The sequence below is a fragment of the Capricornis sumatraensis genome, chromosome 22, assembly GCF_032405125.1.
Source record: "Capricornis sumatraensis isolate serow.1 chromosome 22, serow.2, whole genome shotgun sequence".
Classification (NCBI taxonomy): domain Eukaryota; kingdom Metazoa; phylum Chordata; class Mammalia; order Artiodactyla; family Bovidae; genus Capricornis; species Capricornis sumatraensis.
This window is the reverse complement of record NC_091090.1, coordinates 15,770,837-15,787,002: the sequence shown is the minus strand read 5'-3', so window position 1 is coordinate 15,787,002 and position 16,166 is coordinate 15,770,837. Positions and strand designations below refer to the sequence as shown.

The following is a 16,166-nucleotide window of genomic DNA, read 5'->3' as shown; positions in this document are numbered from 1 at the left end:
TGTTCTTGGATTAATTGCTTCCTGTAGGCCCCCAGATTCAAGAGTCAGAGCTGAGCTAGTCCTAAGAACCCCTCCCTCTGGCAGCCGCCGCCTCCCAGGTGTTTGGAGAAGCCACTGAGGTAAAGAGCCAGCCTGGGCGAGCCTGGCAAGTCGCTTTGAGGAGAGGCAGTGCCGTTCCCAGGTAATACCCCGGGATTCCTGAATTTCAGGCTCTCGACTACATTTCCCGGGTTATCTTTCACATCCGGAAATGGCAAGAGAATCACCTTTGATACTCCATCTCAGTTTTTAGTTGAGCAGTTGCTAACCATTTTCAGTTCAGTATTCAGGTGCATGTATTGGATATGTTAAATGCTCCCTTTGTTTCCTGGACCTTTCATTCTTTGAGAATTGAATCCTCCCCTGCCACCCGCTCCCCTAACCCGCCATAGCACCTGGCATGTTTCTCCCAGTCCTGAAAACTAGAGTGACAAGGTCCTGATCTGAGAAAAGAGAGTGGATTGAACTGGGGTATGGGAGGGGTGGAGCTGTCTGCAAAAGGAGGGGTGACGGGAGTGGGAATATCCTTGTGGACACCTCCCTCCCCTCCTGGAAAACCTAATTCCAGTGGACAAAGCGGGAAGGTCCCCTGACAGGCCTTTCGGGACCTCTTGTGCTGAAGCCCACATCCCACGTAAAGGCGGCAGTGGTGTGTGCAGGGCCCCACTGGAGCCCGTGGCTGTGTGCAGAGGTCTGGGAGCCATGCGGCAGTGCACAGGAGCAGACCCAGCCCACTCTGGTCCCCAGGGCTCAGGGTCCAAGACCGCCTTCCCACTCTTTTTGAACATGCCCTCCCATTCTCATCTCAGCCCCTCTCCCCGCCGCCCCTACTCCTGGCCAGTTGTCAGAGCCCTACTCTGGGATATCGTCTCTTGGCTTCAGTTATTTCCCAAAAATCTCCAAAGAGGTCCCTGACATGACAGGTTTCCTGAAGGCTGTGGACACAGGTGCCGTTTATTGGCGGGACGCCGGCCGATCCCACCCCCAAAAGGAGGGAGGTGGCTTAGGCCTCCACCCGCTGGCTCTACCCCGAGGTTCCCTCAGCTGAGCGCCTCACAGGACTTGGGGCTAGCTTGAGAAAACAGGCTCACGAAAGCAGAGATGATGCCCTTCCCGCCTCAGGAAGGCAAGCAGGGTCAGCCTCTGGAAATCAGTTAGTGTCACACTTTCTCCCGTAGAAGGAACAAAACCACGTGATCATCTCAATAGGCACAGTGTTTAATAAAACTCAACATCTGTTCATGATGAAAACATTCAAATACCTAAGAAGAGAGCTTCCCCAACCTGATAAACGGCATCTGTGAAAAAACCCATAGTTAATATTTTACCAAATGGTGGAATGTTTTCCCCATTAAGGTCAGGAATAAGAAAAAACTGACAGGCCTTTCCATTACTTGACGGGCCATTACTTGACATTGTACTGGAGGGTCTAGCCAGGGCAGTTAGGCAAGAAAATGAAAAGTTATCTGGGTTAGAAGGCAGAAGTAAAACTCTGCAGATGACACGATCATGTATATAGGAAATCTAAGGAAGCCACTAAAAAATGCTGTTATAACAAACGAATTCAATAAGGTTGTGGTATATAAAGTTGATTGTATTTCTATATGCTTGTAATCAGAATGAAATGAAATTAATGAAACAGTCTCATTTACAACAACATAAAAATAAAATGCTTATAAACAAATTTAACAAATTACAAAATTTTTATTTTGGAAACTATAAAACATTGTTGAAAGTAAAGAAAACCTAAATAAATGGAGAGACATCGCATGTTCTTGGATTAGAAGCCTTAACATTGTTACAGTGATGGATTACATAATCCCTATAAAAATTTTGCAGAAATTTGACAAGCTGGTCCTAAAACTTACATGGAAATTCAAGGGACGTAGAATAGTCTAAACAATCTTGGAAAAAAAAAAATCAAAGTTGGAGGACTTACATTTACCAATTTCAAAACTTAACTGCAATACTACAGTAATGAAGGTGGTGTGGTAGGTAATAGCATAAAGAGAAATACATAAATCAATGGAATATGATTGAGAGTCTAGAAATAAACATTTACATTTTAATTCACACAATTAACTATAAAACTCTTAAAACATAGGCATAAATCTCTATGACCTTGGATTAGGCAAGGGTTTCTTAGCTATAACACCAAAAGCACAAATTAAAAAAACATTGATGCCAGAAGTCATCAAAATGAGCAACTTTTATGCTTGAAGGATACCATCAAGAAAAGACAACCCATAGAATAAGAAAAAAATGTCTGCAAATCATTTATGTGATAGGGGACTTGTATCTAGAATATATAAGGAAATCCCTACAACTCAAAAGACAAATACTCCAGTTAAAAAATGGGCAAAAGACTTGAGTAGACATTTCTCCAAAGAAAAATGCACAGATGGCCACTAAGTACATGGAAAGATGCTCAACATCATTAGCCATCGGGGCGATGAAAATCAAAACCGCAGCAAGATACTACTTCATGCTTGCTACAATGACTATAATCAAAAAAGACAAGTGTTGGTAATGTGGAGAAATTGAAACCCTTGTACATTGCTGCTGGGATTGTAAAACGGGGCAGTCACTTTGGAAAGTAGTCTTTGGCAGTACCTGAAAGAATTAAACATAGAGTTACTATATGACCAGAGTTAACCGTATGATACCACTCCTAGTACGTACCCAACAGAAGTGAAGACGTATGACCAAACAAAAACTTTCACATGAATGTTTACAGCAGCATCACTTACAATCGCCAAATTGTAGAACACACCCAGTGTCTACCAGTTGATGAATGGATGAAGTTATATTTCATATAAAGGATTATTACTTGGAAATCAGAAGGAATACAGTACTGTTTCATGCTACAACGTGGATGAACCTTGAACATATGCTAAGTGAAAGGAGCCAGATACAAAAGCCCATATATTCTATGGTTTTCTTGATACAAAATGTCAGAATAGACAAACGCATAGAGACAGTAGATGCGTGGTTGTTTAGGGCAGGAGCTGGCGGGTGGAGGAAAGGAGAAAGGGGCTGTCAACAGGTACGGGGTTCTTGTTTGGGGTGATAAAAATGTTCTAAAATTGTGATAGTTGCCTTACCCTGTGAATATACTAAAAACCATTGAGTGATAACTATAAATCAGTGACTGTTACGTTCTATGAGTTATTCCTTAATATATATATATCACATGTGTGTATGTATATAGATATCGATATCATATAAATATGTACACACACACATACACACATGCAGTGTGCAGCTCTGGGCTGATTTCCTGTTTAACTGCTCACAGCCCAGCTTTGCCTGGAGCCAGTTGCCCACCCCTCCCCACCAGCCCCAGCTGGGTCCCGAGCTGCCCTCCTCACCTACCACTGTGAGCTCTGTGCACACACACACTTGTGGTCTCCTACCCCACAGCACTTCTAGACAATCCTGTGCTTCCCTGGGGCAGTGTCGTGGGGAGGCAGGTGTCTGGAACTCCAGAGCCCTTTCTCAGGACCCCTCCACGTCCCAGCGGTTGGCCCAGCCATTCCTGAGGTGCGTTGCTGACCTTGCATCCAGGATGGGCCTGGGCAGCAGCACCCCCAAGAAGAGGTTGTGTGCTACTCCCATCTTGGGTCACGAACCCAACTGGGCCGGGAGAGCCCAACACCCTTGGCCTCCCCTTGGCCCTGTCTACCTCCCACTGGCTACCTGAAGATTTTGTTTGTTGGAGAAGGTGTGCAGTTGGAAAGGAAAAGTGCTTCAAAGAACTCAGTGGACTGTTTGGGGGGACATGGGGTGTGAAGAAGAGAGAACGGTGGTTGTGGGTCAGCAGCGGAATATGTGAGTCTCCCAGGGCCCCCCAGCGAGCCCTCCCCTGCCCCCCACCCTTCACAAGCACGGAGACCAGCGCTCATACACAGGCTTTTCTTCCAGAGTCAGGGGCCGCCTCCCTTCCCTGGTCCCTGCCCACCTATAGAACCCCTCGCAGATGGGGCTTGTCCTTCATCTGCCCCTCAGCAGCCCCTGCCAGCTAAACAGGCAAGTTCAGGGAGGGGGACTCTCAGGGAGAACCTTTATCTTGCCTCAGCAGACAACCCAAGGCCAAGGCAGGCAGAGACCTCCCCAGAATCCTCATTCCCCCACCCCACCCCAGACTGAGAAGGCAGGAACCAGAGGGGCCCAAGTGATGCGTGCAGTCAGCAGGCAGCAACCTGAGCTCACAGCGGCCAGGCCCTGTGCTCCCAGAGAGGTCTGTGGATTTGGATCAGACACATGCCCTGCAGCCTTTCCCTTTCAGAGGGACTTCGGCCATGAAGCCACAGCCTTTCCCTTCCAGAGGGACTTCGGCCATGAAGCGTCTCATTTGGGGAGGGCTGGGGACAGGTAGGGGAGATGGCTGGAGACGGCGGACCTCTTCACCCTGAGAAGGCAGGAAGCACTCCTGGGAACAGGTCCAGGCTCTGATGGCCTAAGGGAGAGGCCAGGGGACTGGAAGGGGCTGAGGGGTCCCTGGGAAGCCCTGAGACCTTCTGTTCCCGGAAGGGCGGGACTGTGACCACAGGACACCTGGAGAGCTGGTCCTGGAGGCCACAGGAACGTGCTCAGAGCCACCTGCAGCTGGCTAAGGGGAGCACCTCCCCAGAGGCAGAGGCGCTCGTGGGGCAGTGCCAGGGGTCGGCCCTGTAGAGGCCTCCTGTGGGCACAAGGCCTCTGGCCTGCCGTCTGGCTGGGGTGAAGGAGGGCTGCTGGGTCCCAGAGAGGACCTCCCAGGAAACGGTGGTCTCTTGTTGGAGGAAAACGATCCAGAGGCGAGGGATCCCCCTGTGAGGCCTTGCCTTTGAGTGGTGACCCCTTCAGAAGATTCCAGCCAACACCAGGGGAAGCAGTAGCAGCAGTCCCAGGAGGAGGCCCCCGACGTGCCCAGGGCTCGCATTTGACCCTGATCTGAAGCCATGCTTTCCAGGGCCCTCCACATCTGCAGGAAGGGAGAGGCTTGGCCTCAGCCTGGACATCTCTCCCCACCCTCCCGCCCACCCTACCCGGCACACACATGGGGACGCAGCAGCCAGGGAGGAAGCTCTTACTCGGGGGGCGCACGCCCCGCCTTGCCCACACCACCTATGCTCGAGCAGGGTGCTGACATTCTGCAGCTCTGAGGGGAGGTGGGATGGGCTCTACAGGCCTTACCTGGCAAGGAGGACTGCAAGGCCAGGGTGCGCCCGCCCATGGCATTGGCGGTGGCAGAGGCGCTGGGGGACTTGGACAGGGACTTGGAGGAGGAGTGCCCTTTGTGCTTCAGTGCGGGCTGCAGCTCACCTGGCTTGTCCTGGGCTGGAAAGACTGAGGCCAAGGACTCACTGGAATGAGGCAACTCGGCCTCAGCCTCACCCTCCTCCTGGGAGAGAGGTAGCAGCTCCCGTGTCCCCATCAAGGATATCTTGGGGTGCAGAGAACTCTCCGGGATCCTGGAAGGCATTCTTGTACTGCTGGCCTCTTTGTCTGCCGATTTGGGGATGGGATCACGGGTTGATTTGGGGAGGAGGGTAGGTGGCCACTTATCCAAGGAGGGCAGGTTGTGAGTGGCCAAAACAAAAGGGACCTTAGTTGCTAAGGGAAGTGGAGTCTTTGTTGCCGTGAAAGGGGAGTGTTCCGTTACTAAGGAAGATGGGGCCTTGGTTTCTACAGAAGATAGAACCTTTGTTGCCAGGGAGCCTGAGACCTCTGTTACCAAGAAGGGTTGAGGTTCTGTTGCTAAGGAAGAATCGATCCCCTCTTTCCTAGAGCTTGAGGCTTCTGTTGCTAAAGAAGATGGGGCCTCAGGTAACAGGGAAGACAAATCCTGAGCCTCTTCCTGGCCTCTGATGGGTTCTGAGAAGAGAGGCAAGGCCTGGCATTAGTGCTGCAAACAGGATCCTGTGTTTCTCACCCCACCACAATCAAGGTGAGGAGACCAAATGTACTGTGAAGACACACACACACACACATGCACACACGCACCCTCTCCAGCGAATATGTCCCTCATTGCTGTTTCTTGTGATTGACATTTGCCCCTCCACCCACCTCCTTGTCCAAGTCCTCCCCTCTCCACACTCGCACTTCCACTTCCACAGGGGACTTCAGCTGGGTTACTGTTCCTAGCACACCCATTGCATCTCAGGCCCTGGTCCCTCTGACCACCCATCTGGGCACACACCCCCACCCCCACCCCTGCACTCGCTCGGGGAGCCCCTGACTCCTCCACCCTCTGCTTGGAGGGTAGGAAGTTGGTCACTTGGAATGCCAGGGCACCAAAGTGGGTATGCAAGGAGGGCAAAGCGGGCCAAGTGGGCTTGGGAACCTGGACACGTTGGGGCTGCTGAGGGGTTCCTCCTGTGGCCCACACGGCTGCTCTGGAGCCACAGGAGGCTCTAGACCAGCCAGTGGGCGTCCCCCTCCTCACCTCCCTTCCCCACCTGCCTTCCCCCTGTGCCACGCCTCCCCACCCCAACTGGACTCACCACAAAGGGAGTTTTTGCAGTGGTAGCCCAAGGGACATTGGGAGCATGGAGTCCCCTCTTGGTAGGGCCTCTGGCCCTTCACGTTCCCCCTGCAGGAGGTGAGGAGGATGCTGGGGGCAAGGTCCCGGCCAACCCCGACCCTGTCCCTCATATACAGGCCTTCTCTAGAAGTGCTCCCTGGGTCTTACTCGCCCTGAACTAACTTGCTGGACCGATGAGAGCAGACTCCATCAATGCCCTCTTAGCTCCCCAGGAGATGGGCCCCAGATCAGCCCGCTTCCTCTTCCTGAAACTGTGTCCAGCTCGGCCCTGCCCTTGGCTCTTGCCCACCCACTTCCCCCAGGGCTCCCTACCCCACTCACGGGGGCTCATAGTTGCAAACCAGCAAGTGGATGTTGGTCTCCTCAACGCCCTGGAGCTTCTCACAGAAGTGGGAGCCACAGCCAATCCTCTCTGTCTTGGCCCAGACCACCTGAAGGAAGGCAAACCCAACAGTTTAGCCTGGGCAAGCTGGCTCCTAGCTAGCGTCTCTCTACATCAGCCTTCCGTGCGTGAGAGAGGAGGAACCCTATATGTAAGAGCCATATTCCCGAAGACACACGGCTTCAGGACAAAACTGTCCCAGGCAGTCTACTCTCAACCAACCACACACACTATTTCACCAGGACTCTATCCCTCTGAAAACCTTCCCCTTTGACAGACCCTCATGAATTCTTCCTGAGGGCTCTTCCTAGAGTCCCTTACATTTTAAATAAGGGACGTAACAAAGGAATGAATCTTAAACGGGTGAATCTTAAACAGGAGAATCTTAAACATTAGCAACAAATCAAAACAACCTTTTGCACTGCCACTGGCTGAAACAAGCCAACATAGCCTCGCTTTGCTATTTCTAATTTCAGTCTGCCCGGGAGTCACCCAATCTGAAGCCAGTTTTTTTGGTTTGGTTGGTTTTGTTTCGTTTTTGTGGTAAGATAAGGCTCTCACTGTTAACTTTGCACAACTTCCCAGGCCTGGGGTCTTGCAGCTTGACTCAGCTGAGAGTTCCCTAGGTACCACGGTTGAGCTTCTGCCAGGCAGAAATGACCCGAATGCAGACGCACTCAGCCTGAGAGAACATAGGGGTGGAGGCGGGGCAGTCCTCTCCTGCTGGTTCTGGCAGCAGTTCCTGCCGGTAGATATATGTATGGGCATGTGAGAGGGGGAAGAGGGCAGGGAGGGCTGGGGTTTCACAACTTCCTGATCTGGATGGGTGATGTTGGGATTTCCTTCCCTAAAGATCAGCACTAAAAATACCACCCAAAAGAAACACTGAAAAGTGGAACTGGTGGATATGGGTGGGAAGGTGGCTGGTTCATTTCCTTTTCCTTTTGAAAAAATTTGTCGTGTTATTGTTTGAACAACAAAAGAGCATTGGGAGGAGAAAAAAAAAGAATTTAATAATACTAATGTTAATTACTCTACACACACCCCTACACCCCTTGTCCGCAAATGCAAACTTTCAAAATGCAGTAAAACAATGAGTGACTGCAAGAGTCAGGAAATACTCTCAGAAGGCTCTCTGAAACCTTCACTCTGTGACCATGTATTCTCTTATTTAAATTTTATTTATTTATTTATTTTTCTCTTATTTTAAAATTATTAGAACCTAGCTTAAAACTCAACATTCAAAAAACTAAGATCATAGCATCCGATCCCATCACTTCATGGCAAATAGTTGGGGAAACAATGGAAACAGTGACAGACTTTATTTCCTTGGGCTCCAAAATCATGGCTGCAGATGGTGACTACAGCCATGAAATTAAGATGCTCGCTCCTTGGAAGAAAAGCTATGACCATCCTAGACAGCATATTAAAAAGCAGAGACGTTACTTTGCCAACAAAGGTCGGTCTCATCAAAGCTATGGTCTTTCCAGTAGTCATGCGTGGATGTGAGAGTTGGACCTCAAAGAAAGCTGGGCGCAAAGAATTGATGCTTTTGAACTGTGGTGTTTGAAAAGACTCTTGAGAGTCCCCTTGGACTGCAAGGAGATCCAACCAGTCAATCCTAAAGGAAATCAGTTCTGGATATTCACTGGAAGGACTGATGCTGAGGCTGAAGCTACAAGTACTTTGGCCACTCGATGGAAGAACTGACTCATTGGAAAAGACCCTGATGCCGGGAAAGATTGAAGGCAGGACAGAGGATGAGATGGTTGGATGGCATCACTGACTCAATGGACATGAGTTTGAGCAAGCTCCAGGAATTGGTGATGGACAGGGAAGCCTGGCATGCTGCAGTCCATAGAGTAGCAAAGGGTCAGACACGACTGAGCGACTGAACTGATTCTCTTATTTTGCATGTCGTTTTTAAAGACAAAATTAAGATTGTGTATTTGCTTTATCAATCCCTAGCAGATAAGAAGGAGCAACTTGGACACTCTGAGAAATGACAAGAGAGGGACCGGAGAAAGGAGGGATGTGTTTACTGTTGGGACAAACAACCGTGTGTAACCTCGGCCAGCGGACAATATTGCTTAGAGTTCGGTCAGGATCGCCTGGCACAGTAACTATCCTCCAGGAGAAAGGCTTCGGGAGCACCTAATTCAGGTCTCTTCAGGACCAGAAGGCCGAGAGAGGGGGAGCTGCCTAGGTTTGCAAAAGAGACACCTGAAGATGGTTCGTGAGAAACAGAACTTCGTTGGGGGCCTGGACAACACCCGAATTGCTGTGGAGAGACGACTTTTATGAAGGATGGAAGCGGGGGCTTCCGGACTTCTGGGATCTACCTGAGGGGAGAGGTGACCCCGCCCATTGCGGTGGAGCCACGCCCACTGCCATATGGCTCCGCCTATCGCCGTGGGGCCCCGCCCCATTGCCATGGCCCCGCCCTCCCGGCCGGCCCCGCCCTCCCGGCCAGCCCCTCACCTGCGTGTAGTGGCCGCACATCTGGCCCGCGGCGCAGCTGATGGCGCTGAGGTTGTAGTGCTCGTGCTCGTGGTGCCACTCCTCCATGGCCAGCGGCACGTCCAGCCCCTCGCCCGTGATGGCAAACAGGTTCTCGCCGCGTCGCCCTCTCTCCTTGTTGTGGCCCCACACGCACTGCTGCGCGTAGGCCTTGGCGAAGGCGGCCAGCTCCTCGTCCCACCTCTGCAGGGGCGGGTCAGAGATCAGGGAGGTGAGGACGCCTCGGGCTCAGGGGAGGCGGGAGAGGAGGGTGGGAGAGCGGAGGGGAGGATGCCCACGATTCTGTGGGGGTGAGGATAGGAGACTGAGGGTGTGCTGGGGGCCCTCTGGAGGAGGAAGGCCCTCCCCTCGTTGTGGGGTGACTCCTGGCGGTGATCTGGAGCAGAACTCTGGTCCCGGTAGGCTTCTGTGGGGAGGTGGGAGGGTGGCACCCCAGGTCGGGAGAAATTAGCCAAGCTTGGGACCATTCCTCAACTGTGTGATTTTAGACAGATTGCCTACCTTTCTGAACTCTCATAAGACTTTGGGAAGAATAAATGGGATGATGTTTTTGACAGTGGAACTATTAATTAATACTAATATCTGTCTGCGTGAAAGGTGGGTTGTGGTGCCCTGCCAGGGCTGCCTGAACTGTCCTGAAGCACCAGATGTCCAGTGAGATGTTTCGGGGCTGGGTGGTTTATTCAGCCATTCTGCTCCCTCTACCCACCCACCAGAAATCGGACTGAGGGGCCAGCACTCCCCTTTAACCTCCCACTCTCCGTGGCTCGGATCGTTAAGAATCTGCTTGCAATGCAGGAGACCTGAGTTTGACCCCTGGGTCGGGAAGATCCCCTGGAGAAGGGGATCCCCTGAAGAAGATCCCCTGGCAAACCACACCAGTATTCTTGCCTGGAGAATTCCGTGGACAGAGGAGCCTGAAGGGCTACAGTCCATGGGGTTGCAAAGAGTCAGACACGACTGAGCGACTAACACTTTCACTCACTCCTCCTGGGACAGCTCGGCCTCCGTGGCTTTTCTAGCTTCAGGCTTCCCTCCCAGTTGCTCTCTTGTCAACTAAACAACCACTTTCCCCAAGAAAACGAAGTGTCTCTGTGCAACGCCCACTGAGAGAAGTATTTCAGAGCTTTGGTGGCCCAGAGAGCCATCTAGTCTCACTGGCAGGGTTCTCCAGGGGGGACCTCCGGTGAGATGGTAGGAGGGGGCATTTCAGGTTAAGGGGCCGCAGAGGTTTTGTGTCCCTGGCAGGGAAGACAGGCCCAGTGTGGGTGGGAAGAGGGAATTAACGAAGCATCTGACCAAAGGATTGAGGAGGGAAGCCTGGATCCCATTAAACTTTGTTCTTGGCCTCTCCTGGAAATGGATGGCCTGGCAGCAACTCTCGCTCCACCCTCTGGGGGCCCTGCCAGCTGCAGGAGCCAGACGGCCCATAAAGGGCCAAGAGCGTGGGTGACCCTGAAGGGAGGGGGCCACGTGGTCACACCCACTCCTCCCCCAACACACGACACGGTTCTCAAGAGCAGCTGCCTGGGGCAGGAATGGGAACCCTGGCTGGATAGCTCTACCGCTGTAACTTTCGGGTGAATCCCCTTCCCTTCTGTGGGCATTTTTGCCCGAAGTCCCTGGTCTCTGAGGTTCTCGCAAATGGGGAATAGTGGAGAACAGGGAGGGGGAAAGGGGCCTGGCTCAGGGTGTCTGGGATGACCTTCGGGGCTCCAGACTAGAGCATAAGCTCCTTCAGGGTGGCCGGCATAGAGCAGGTGCTCAGCAGACATTTGTCTGCTGTTGACGTCTGTGACACAGCCCTGCTCAAAAAAGCAGGCTCCTCTACAGACCTTGGCTGTAATTTCTGTTCCAACTGGATGCCTTGAGCCCCACCATTAGAGAGTCACTCCTGTGGGTCTTAAGGCTTCTCAGTTGTCCAGAGACCCTTGTGGAGAGGCTCAAGGGTCACAACACCCACCCACAGTAGCCAGTTGGTCACCATCTGAAAGCAAGTCCATTCATTCACTCATTCATTCATTCAACAGTCCTGGGCACTATGCCAGCCCTGGGGTGACGGCCAGAGCTAAGAATCTCAAGATCTTAGTGTTATAAACCATTAATTAGGCCACTATGTGGTAACTGACAGCTTTGCGATGGCGTAACCTTTACCAAAGAGAGCCATTTAGCCCATCCTGAGGATAGAGACTAGAGGAGGGCATGGCAACCCACACCATGATTCTTGCCTGGAGAATCCCGTGGACAGAGGAGCCTGGTGGGCTACAGCCTGTGGGGTGGCAAAGAGTCGGACACGACTGAGTGACTTCACTTTCACTTTTCATTTTCATGCATTGGAGAAGGAAATGGCAACCCACTCCAGTGTTTCTTGCCTAGAGAATCCCAGCGACGGGGGAGTCTGGTGGGCTGCCATCTATGGGGTCGCACAGAGTCGGACACGACTGAAGCGACTTAGCAGCAGCAGCAGCAGAGGATGGAGGCTAGAGGAGGGCATGGCAACCCACACCATGATTCTTGCCCGGAGAATCCCGTGGACAGAGGAGCCTGGTGGGCTACAGCCTATGGGGTCACACAGAGTCGGACACGACCGAGCGACTGAGCATGCGTGCACGAGGATGGAGAGGAGACATGAAGCTAAGTGTTAAAAGTGAGGCACTGCCAGGCGGAGGGGGGAAAGGCGTCGTGAGCCAGCAAAGCATGAACCAAGAGGTGGAGAGGGGAAACCAGGTCTTGGCGGGGGGCGACAGCGGCTGGGTTACAGAGGAAGAAGGTGTGCATGAGGCAAGGCTGGAGGGGCAGGAGGCAGGGCCAGACACCCAGAGCAGGGCCTCTCAGGGGCTGGGGCTTTAGCTGGAGGCAGCAGGGAGCCACTGGGGGCCAAGGAAGGGTTTTGAGCAAGGTCAGACCAATGTATCGGACCTTCATGCTGGTTGTAGAGGCCAGAGGCTGGGGAAGCAGGTAGAGGCTGTTCTAGAGGTCCATGGGAAAAGAAACACTGAACCAGGGTTGTGTCAAAGAGATGGCAGGGGGTGAGAGGAGATGCGATTCAAGAACAGTTGGGCCTTCTGGGAGGTGAAAGTGGTGATAATTAGACTTGGAGGCTGAGGGAGAGAGAAGAGTCTATGATGATACCCACCTGCCTCACCCTGGAGCCATTCCCTCTTCTGTATCACTTGTTGAGCACTCGCTGTGTGCCAGGCACTGTTCTAAGTACTTTACACATAGTCACTCATTTTGTCCTTACACTCACTCTACGAGAATTGTTATAGTGTTGTCATCTCTGATTTACAGCTGGGGCACAGAGAGGATAAGTAACTTGGCTGAGGTCACACAGCTAATAAAGGGCAAAGTCAATTGTGAACCCAGGCCATCTAACTCCAGAGTCTTGAATTTATCACTGCTGAAGCTGAGCCTGAACCTTGTCCCAAGTTTAGCCTGATGTCCCAGTCCAGCCTTATCCCCCCTTCCTCAGACCACTTCCTACCAGGTAGCAGCACATCTTGTCAGTATCTGAACTGCTTCAGAAACTGTTGCCCCACTCCTGAGGTCCACCTCTGACTGCAAAGCAGTTCCCAGCCTGTGTTGCCCCCAGTCTTAGCCAGCAAGAATGTAGGGCATCAGGAATCTACCGATGGGGAAACCAAGGCCCAACAATGAGTTCCAGGCCTCAATCAGGGAACTGTAGGAAGAGCTGGTACCAGCATCTGTGCTGTGCTTAGTCACCCAGTCGCGTCCAACTCTTTGAGACCCCATGAACTGTAGCCCGCCAGGCTCCTCTATCCATGGGATTCTCCAGGCAGGAATACTGGAGTGGGTTGCCATGCCCTCCTCTAGGGGATCTTCCCAACCCAGGGATAGAACCCAGGTCTCCCAAATTGCAGGCGGATTCTTTACCAACTGAGCCACCAGGGAAGCCCTGGTCCCAGCACCAGGGGTTCCTAATTTGTTGTCTGTAGCTCCTGTCGGTTGCCAAGGCCGACAGAACTGGGAAGAGGGATGCTGTGTGCACCTGCGGAGCTGTAGATCTTTCTCACAGGTCTTCCTGTCTGACCCCAGGGCAGGGGTTGCCAGTGCCATGTGGTCGGGAAACAGAGGCTTTTGAGGGTCACTTCACCCAGAGTCACTGAACCAGGCTGGACAGAGCTGTTAGAACTCTGGGCTTGGGCCCCACAGGTGCAGCCTTGTTCTTCGGCACCAGCTAAAGGGCCCTGGACACTGCTCCCCACCTAAGGGTGACTGGAGAAGATGGGCTGGTCTAGCCTTCGGCAGGGGGCAGAAAAAGGGGTCAATCGCTCACTTTATGTCTTTTAATCCTGAGCATCCTGTCCCCTAAGCCTGCATCAAATAACTCCCCCTCTGACAGTGGTAACCACCTCCCCAAATCTGGCTTCTGTCATTCACTGGTATGTCCATTTGCATATGTCCTCCACTGGTATGCAGCAGGACTTTTTACATGCTTTTAAACCTCATGTAGATATACCTTAGTCTACTTAAATGAATATGTGTATATTTTTTGAGATTTCACTTCCCCCTATTCAATATGACATCTCTGAGATTCAGTCATGTTGATATTAGCTGTTGTTTTAGTAGCTAAGTTGTGTTGGACTCTTTGCGACCCCATGGACACTATAGTCCATCAGGCTCCTCTGTCCATGGCTAGGCAAGAATACTGGAGAGGGTCGCCATGTCCTCCTCCAGGGGCTCTTCCCGACCCAGGGACTGAACCCGCATCTCTTGCATCTCCTGCACTGGCAGGTGGATTCTTTATCACTGAGCCACCAGGGAAGCCCGTATGTTGATATAGAGCCCTAATTATGATCTCATTTTACAGATGGGAAATTGAGGATCTTTACTAGGCTAAGGGGCCTTCCCTGGTGGCTCAGTGATAAAGAATCTGCTGGCAGTGGAGGAGATGTGGGTTTGATCCCTGGGTTGGGAAGATCCCCTGAAGGATGGCAAGGCAACCCACTCCAGTATTCTTACCTGGAGAATCCCATGGACCGAGGAGCCTGGTGGGCTGTGGTCCATGGGGTTGCCAGGAGTCAGACATGACTGAGGCAACTGAGCATGCTTGCATGCACAGCAGGTTAAGGGACTCACCCTGAATTGCTGGCCTGTTGGGTGGTCGAGCAGAATTTGATGTGTGTGATCCAGAGCCTTCTCTGCTTCTGGTTCCTGTTCTCACCCCACCTCCTTAGTCCATCCCTCCTACACTGGGTGCTGGTTCCCATCCTGCTGCCTGTTTGTTCTTCTCTCCTTGGAAGGCATTTGCAAGATGGTTTCACCCAGGTGTTAGGAACTTCCTGTGTTCCTTCTCCCAGGGGCATGTGCATTTTAGGAGGTGCTGGGAAGGGGTCACTGGGTCGGGAAGCAGGGCTTCCAGGCCCAGCTCTACCAGGTGTGGGACCTGCAAGCTCCTGAGGGGCCAGCAAGTCCCTCTAAGCCTCAGTTTCCTCATCTGTATAATGAGACTGCTTTTGGGGCCGGAGAATTCTGCGGCATCAGGGACCCTGTCTGTGTCGGAGAGATGAATCTGAGGGATTCACCCACTCATGAATGAAGCCGCTCATGGAGCGAAAGGGGCTGGCGGGGGTCTGGGCTGCACTCACCATCTGCAGCATGTTGGTGGCCGGCGGGGACACCTGGGCTCGGTAGAGGTTGTGCAGCTCCACCATCACGTGTTGCTCCTGCTCACTGAGGGCCCCGGCGGGGCCTGGGGCAGCCCTCAGCAGTAGCAGTGGTGGCAGCAGATACACCACGAGGCTGCTGGAGCCGTGCATGGTGGCCAGTCCTCTCTGCCTCTCCTGATCAGGGGTCTGGCAGCTGGATTTAAAGTCCTTCCTACACAAGCACCACCCTGGCTGGGGCGGGTGGGAGGGGCTGAATCTGGAGGCCTGGCCCTGCTCACACAATGTCTCGGGGAGGGCAGGGTGCTTGGGTCCCGACCAGAGCTGAGTCCACTCCCAGCGTTTCTCCCCCGTCAAGAGTCCTTGGCCAGAGCCTCCTTTCTCTGGGTAACGGGGGCTCAGGCCAAGAGCCATGTGAGTTCTGCAGTCCCCCCGACAGGTCCTCCAGGCCACAGAATCACAGCAACTTCTGCAATGACTGCTTGCACCGCGGGTCACACCCACTGGGTGCTAAGGACACATAACAGGAAGGAAGCCACATGGACTCTACGCTCAGAGGACTGGGCAAGATAAGAAAGCTGCAGGTGGCTCGTGGAAGGACAGAGGAAGACAGGGTGTGTTCAGTAAAGGTTGGGCCAACCTCAGTCTGAATCCTGGTTCTGCTCCTTTTCTAGCTATGTTTTTCGCAGTTTTCTCAACTGAACCAGTGACAGTAATAGTACCTACCTCATGGAGCTGGAAGGATTAAATGAGATCAGATATACAAAAAGCACCCAGCACAGTACCTGGCACAGAGCAGGCCCTCTGTGGGCCTTCCCTGGTGGCTCAGTGGTAAATAATCTGCCTGTGATGCAGGAGACGTGGGTTCAGTCCCTGGGTTGAGAAGATCCCCTGGAGGAGGGCATGGCAACCCACTCCAGTATTCTTGCCTGGAGAATTCCATGGACAGAGGAGCCTGGTGAGCTACAGTCCATGGGGTCGCAAGAGTCAGACGCAACTTTGTGACTAAACAACAATAGGCCCTCACAATAGACAGCAACCACACTGTCTTGGAATAACGTTTTTCACT

At 52.5% G+C, this 16,166-nt stretch overlaps 1 protein-coding gene across 1 annotated transcript; it reads right to left on the bottom strand.

Annotated features, from left to right (window-relative positions):
* Nucleotides 1-4,883: 4,883 nt before the first annotated feature.
* On the bottom strand, nucleotides 4,884-15,250 carry PI16 (peptidase inhibitor 16). Its single transcript, XM_068961147.1, has 6 exons — nucleotides 15,080-15,250; nucleotides 9,432-9,653; nucleotides 6,890-6,999; nucleotides 6,528-6,616; nucleotides 5,218-5,898; nucleotides 4,884-5,005 (listed from the first exon to the last, which is right to left on the bottom strand). The coding sequence occupies exons 1-6, from the start codon at nucleotides 15,248-15,250 to the stop codon at nucleotides 4,884-4,886; spliced, it is 1,395 nt and encodes a 464-aa protein (XP_068817248.1).
* Between the last annotated feature and the right edge of the window lie 916 nt (nucleotides 15,251-16,166).

Coding starts and splice junctions, on each gene's coding strand:
- PI16 (XM_068961147.1), bottom strand. CDS start 15,250: ATGCACGGCTCCAGCAGCCTCGTGGTGTATCTGCTGCCACCACTGCTA. Junction 6,617..6,889: donor GTTTGCAACTATGAGCCCCC/GTGAGTGGGGTA, acceptor CACCTCCTGCAG/GGGGAACGTGAAGGGCCAGA. Junction 5,006..5,217: donor CTTGCAGTCCTCCTTGCCAG/GTAAGGCCTGTA, acceptor CCCTTCCTGCAG/ATGTGGAGGGCCCTGGAAAG.